A 5369-nucleotide genomic window follows, 5' to 3' on the forward strand; every position below is an offset into this window, starting at 1 on the left:
TGGAAAACCACTAACAGGGCTGAAGCAGAGAGATGTGTTTGTTCTACCTTGGAGAGATAAATGCTTTCTCTTACTGTTTGAAATGGTGGGTGTGGGCCTGCTTCAGGGAAAAGAGAGCTAGATTCTTCTCAGAGGTACGCAACAAAAGGACCAGCATGGCTGCCACAGGTCACAGCATGGTAAATTCCCACTGGACCAAAAGAAACAGTGATGGGACAGGCTGCCTACAGACTGTAATCACCATCCTTACACTTGAAAACTCAACTGACCAAGGCCTGAACAATCCAATCTAATGCTGACGTCAGCACTGCTTTGAGCAGGACTCTTAGCCAGAGTCACTTAAGCTACAGAGCCTATTTTTCCTACTGTTCTAAGTAACAGTTTTAAATACATTATGCATTTACTTTAGAACTTTACTTGTTCTATTAAAGTATTTCTTGCATCCCGGACTTCTTGGAACAGGTTTGGATCATCAGCCTCCAGTAGCAGCTTTCGCTCAAAATTTTTTCCATCATCCAAATCAGATGTAGGTTTCCAAATTATTTTCTCTTTAGTCACAATATCAACCAGTCCTCTGAAGGTCTTGGCTTCCCCGAGGGGCAACTGCAAATAGAGTAGAAACTTTAGAAAACTGCAAAAAATTATGAAAGGAGTTCCATTTGAAAGAAAGCTTACCTGTAAGAGCAAAGGTTTTGCCTTCAACTTCTGTTTGATGCTCTCAACAGCATACGTAAAACTAGATAAAAAACCCCAGATACTAAGTTACACAAAACTTAATGACATTAGTAAAATACATCTATTATTCCTTATTTACTGCAAAAATTACTCCTACAATTACATAAAAATATGTATTTGCATTTGCATTGTATATAGTAAGTACTAACATAATTGGGTTGCTCTATGCTTAACAAGAAAACTTTAGTAAAGACATTCTCTTATAAGGTTTTTAGCAATAATTAAAATATCTGTCTAAATACCTTGCCCTGCTTTTGTCCATCTTGTTTAAAAAGCAAATTCGTGGTATCTGATGTTTGTCTGCTTGTCTCCAGACTGTCAGAGTCTGTGCCTAAAGCAAAAGACAAAATGGAAACATCAGTGCATAGTTCAGTACACAGCCTAACTATGTACTCCCCAATTCCACTGAGGCTCTGAGTTCAGGGTACAGAAGAGAACTGTGCTGAGTGTCCCCTGATGATTCCACATCTAGCAGCACAAATGAACCAAAGCCACTTTGGTTCTCAGCTGTAGACATTCCCCTTCCTTCACTAAGAACATGCAGGAATATGGGCAAGACAATATGGAGAGAAACTAAGTATTACAGGGGACTTTTTTGAAGTCTCCCTTTTTTTAAAAAGAAACCTTAGAATTTATTGCCAAAGTACTTAAGCACACACAGGCAAGTATTTCTGTGGCTACACATACAACACTAAAACTACTCTTGTTTTGCTAGTAATTTGTGCACTGCTGAGCCATTTATCATACATATTTTTATTTGAAAGTTCAAACAGGTACATATAAAAATCAGTTTGGATTCAGAAATAGTCCATTCCAGTACATGGAATAATGCAAGAATTTGCTACCGAGTTGTCAAAAAAAACACAAGCAGATCTAATTGTTCTGCTCTTGGGGGTGGGGGCTGTTTCTCAGTTCAGGTTCACATTTGATGGCACTTAAATGTTTTCCAACAACAAGTTAAGTAATGGGACTTACAGTGATCAAGAGTTCTCTCATCCCTTATCTAGGAAAAAGGTATGTCCCACGAAAGACAATGATTTCACAGATAACTTTTCTATAGGTTTGAACTACAGAAACACCTCATGCCATACAAAGTCTATTTCCACCCTGCCTTCACTTTTTCTGCAGTACAAAGGCCATGTTAAAAAGACCATTGGGCAAGGAGAAATTCTGGTTGAAAATTTCAATTTTCTACATGAAATCTGAAAATGAGAAATTGACAGACATTAATTTCTTTCCACTTGTGTAGCTAGCCAGAAGCATTCACATCAATCAATGTTTGTAAAAGACAGCCACAAACCAACAAAAACACCCCAAACGTTAATGGTAGTCCCACTTATTTGCTGGTTATTACCATGGAAATTTCTTTGCATTATAGAACTTGAAATTAAATGCTCAGCTTCTTGAAGGCAACAAAGATTCAAGAGATATAATACAGTGCAACATCTCTGTAGAGTATTTCAGTCTGATTGAAGTCATTAGATGCTGTGTGAAAATGACTGGGAGTAGCTGGGGGTAAAATTAGAGAAAACTGGGAAGTTATATTCACACTCTCAACAGAAGTTGTAACAGTGTGCAAATCATAGGGGGACATGCAGTTGCCACTCCCTGGATGGGATGTGGTCAGTATGCCTGACTTCCCATACACAGTACATGCTAAGGGAAACTAAACGGTGTGGAACAGAGCAGAGACACTGAGGCCAGGCTCTGTTGAAATCCTTGCACGAGGGGAACTTGGTGGTGGGATAAGATATCTTGCTGTTGAACAAGCAACCATGACAAGATCACATATGTATGCCTCCATCCTAAAAGTTACCTCAGATGTAATACTGACCTCCCAAGGTACAACCAACCCCCACTGTACATGAGGTATGACTAGAGTCACTCAACCTCCACCTGAACACAAAACCAGTAATAAACTAAATTAAAAATGGAGAGAAGTTAGGGAAGACTCCATTGTAACTGCTAAGATCAGTTTATGGGCTAAACCTGTCTTCCCCCCACAGAGATGCCTATTGGGTAAGAACCATACTCTTATGTGCACTGAATGATTATATGGAGTCAGCTTATGTTAGGGACTAAGCTTGTTAGTCTTTGAATACCTTTTTGCAGTCAGATACTATCACTGACAATCTTTGAACCTTACCCATCACAGTTTTCTGTTATATTAATAAAGAGTGTTATTCCATACACTGTTAAGTCCTGTTGCCAGCAGGTAACATACTGGCCTGTGGAAGTCCAGGATGCTGTAGGTTTGTGTCCCTGAATCTCTTCTGAGGCACTGACAGACCAAATAAGGATCCCCCCAAGGAGGGGGTCTTTCCACTTGGATGTCACCCTAAACCATTTAGTTGAACCACCCTCTGATCCAGTGGACTGTTCAGTAATGGGACATTGAGACTGGTCAGGCACAAGGGTCTTTATTTTCGTGGGGCACTGACAGACTAACCAGACAAAGAGGGTTTGGGAAAATCTCTCCCGTTTTATGTGACAGATGCATACACAAAAGACAAATCTACCAGCTGTTTTTACCTCAACACCAGCTGAAGCATCAAACACTGCTACTGCTCCATCCAGGACTCTTAAGCAACGCTCAACTTCCACTGTAAAGTCCACATGACCTAAAAAAAAAAATCTTCCTTTTATACCATCAAACAGGCAACATCAACAGGTCATTACAAATTTAAACTAATTTTTTTTTCAAATCATGTCAAAACAAGTCTTTCTTTACTTGCAGGGAAATACACCCATCAGTCTCGAAATACACAAGATTGTTACAATGCAATCCTAGAACTGAGAACAATTTACTGTGGAAATATCTAAGCTCACCTTACACAAGATAGATTAGGCATCAGCAAACAATAATTATCCAAAGCTGAACAGAGTTCAGTATAGGCTTTTTTATGGACGCAATTAAACCAATTAAATTTTGCACCATATTTAAAATTGAGACATTCTACAACACTCCACCTCACCCCCTCTCCCTTGGTAATAACAGTATTGCTAAAGAGGAGTACCTGGGGTGTCAATCAGATTGATTCGGTAATCCTTCCAGTCAAATGTAACCGCAGCAGATTGAATGGTAATGCCACGTTCTCGCTCTTGTACCATAAAATCTGTCACCGTGTCTCCATCATCAACATCTGTGAACAGGAAGCAGAATTTGGTAGGTAAATAATCCAAAATCTGAAACTGTCTTTGAATACAGTTGTCAAGAGAGAGTTGGAAACACTGTCTCTTTTATATATACGTATTATTATTATTTATATACAAAAATTAGCCTTTTTCAAAACAGTATAATGTCAGGTAATTTACCCAGGCTCCCCTTCCAAGGAACAAATGGTCTGCAAGTGAAAGACAGGTAATTCCAACAACCTTTTCATTGTTCTTAATCCTAGTAATGCCACGAGAATCTTAAAAACTAAAGCAAAGTCCAAAATCATGAACAAACTACAGCTTAAAAAAACCTGGCTGCACTGACTGTATGGAACATGATAGACATTTAAAAATTTGGTAATCAGAAGATAATTAAGTTAAAACCAAAGTAAAAAAAAAAAAACACATGAACAAACACCAAATAAGAGGTTGAGTTTTGCTTACGAATTTTAGTTTTAATCTTTAATAAAAGGAGAAGCAGTTCCACATTTTTAAACAAGGAAGACACCATGTTCAAATGCTCCACAAGTCTAATTTCTTCTATCACTGTCATACATAGTTGAGAACAGGGAATTAAATTTAAAAGGTCAAAAACACACAGGCTGCACTATGGCTTTCAAAAGAAATGGATACTTTTTCTTAACCTGGTTTCTTTACAGGTCAAAAAAAACCCTGAAGAAACAGCTTTACCAGAATGGCCAAATAAAATAAGGAGATCCTGTAACCAAATGTTGAATAAAACATAAATAAAACATAATGCACTAAAAGAAAAATACAAACCTATGATCTCTCAAAGTACAACTGCCTTAGAACATAATGGAATGTGCAATAAAATTCCATTAAACCACAGCACAACTTTGGAACAACTGGCTTCTACATCAGGTATTCCACCAGCAACCTCTAACTGCATTGCATGTTACTGTACATTATTAAATCTCTCAAAGCTACTCAAATACAAAAAGCATTTCTAACCTCCAAGTGTTCTTATATATCCAGAATAATAGAGCATTCTCTCTGTTGTCGTAGTTTTGCCTGCATCAATGTGGGCCATAATGCCAATGTTTCGGATTCTGCATAAAGCGAAAACATTGGGTTTAGTGGAATAACTTTTTTATTCTGTGACATTCTTATTTGCATAAACAATTAATACTCATTGAGAATAACATCTCAGATTAATAACATCTTTCCTATGCTGCATATCTGATACAGTGTACATTCCAAAACTGAAAGATGCTAGTATTGAGACAGTGGAAAATCAGTAGTACTGAACAGTTTTGCAACAGGTTTGCATATTCCACTTCAGGGAAGGCCACTTCTTGGGCTTATCCTCACCCATCTGCTCTCCCCTCCAACAGAAGCAGCCTTTACACCCTCTCATCCATCCCAGTCCCTGACACCTGGTTCCCAAAACAATCCATTGCATATATTCCCCTTGTGCTCTAAATACAACATCCATTGTTCCCAGGATGCTCTTTGAT

At 38.2% G+C, this 5369-nt stretch overlaps 1 protein-coding gene across 1 annotated transcript; it reads right to left on the reverse strand.

Moving 5' to 3' along the window:
• Positions 1-359: 359 nt before the first annotated feature.
• LOC114073569 (ribosome-releasing factor 2, mitochondrial-like) lies at positions 360-5002 on the reverse strand. Its single transcript, XM_027911300.1, has 6 exons — positions 4864-5002; positions 3753-3878; positions 3268-3356; positions 978-1066; positions 676-736; positions 360-603 (listed from the first exon to the last, which is right to left on the reverse strand). Exons 1-6 carry the CDS (start codon positions 4940-4942, stop codon positions 406-408), a joined length of 642 nt encoding a protein of 213 aa, XP_027767101.1. The 5' UTR covers positions 4943-5002; the 3' UTR covers positions 360-405.
• Positions 5003-5369: the final 367 nt, after the last annotated feature.

Source organism: Empidonax traillii, unplaced genomic scaffold (assembly GCF_003031625.1).
Source record: "Empidonax traillii isolate 1590-97213 ecotype Southwest subspecies unplaced genomic scaffold, ASM303162v1 scaffold7091:size5369, whole genome shotgun sequence".
Classification (NCBI taxonomy): Eukaryota; Metazoa; Chordata; class Aves; order Passeriformes; family Tyrannidae; genus Empidonax; species Empidonax traillii.

Excerpts from the sequence above, each read along its gene's own strand:
- LOC114073569 (XM_027911300.1), bottom strand. The coding sequence starts at position 4,942 with ATGGCCCACATTGATGCAGGCAAAACTACGACAACAGAGAGAATGCTC. Across the intron at positions 3,879-4,863 it reads ATATATAAGAACACTTGGAG|ATGTTGATGATGGAGACACG; the intron begins GTTAGAAATGCT and ends TCCTGTTCACAG. Across the intron at positions 1,067-3,267 it reads ATGCTTCAGCTGGTGTTGAG|GCACAGACTCTGACAGTCTG; the intron begins GTAAAAACAGCT and ends CTTTTGCTTTAG.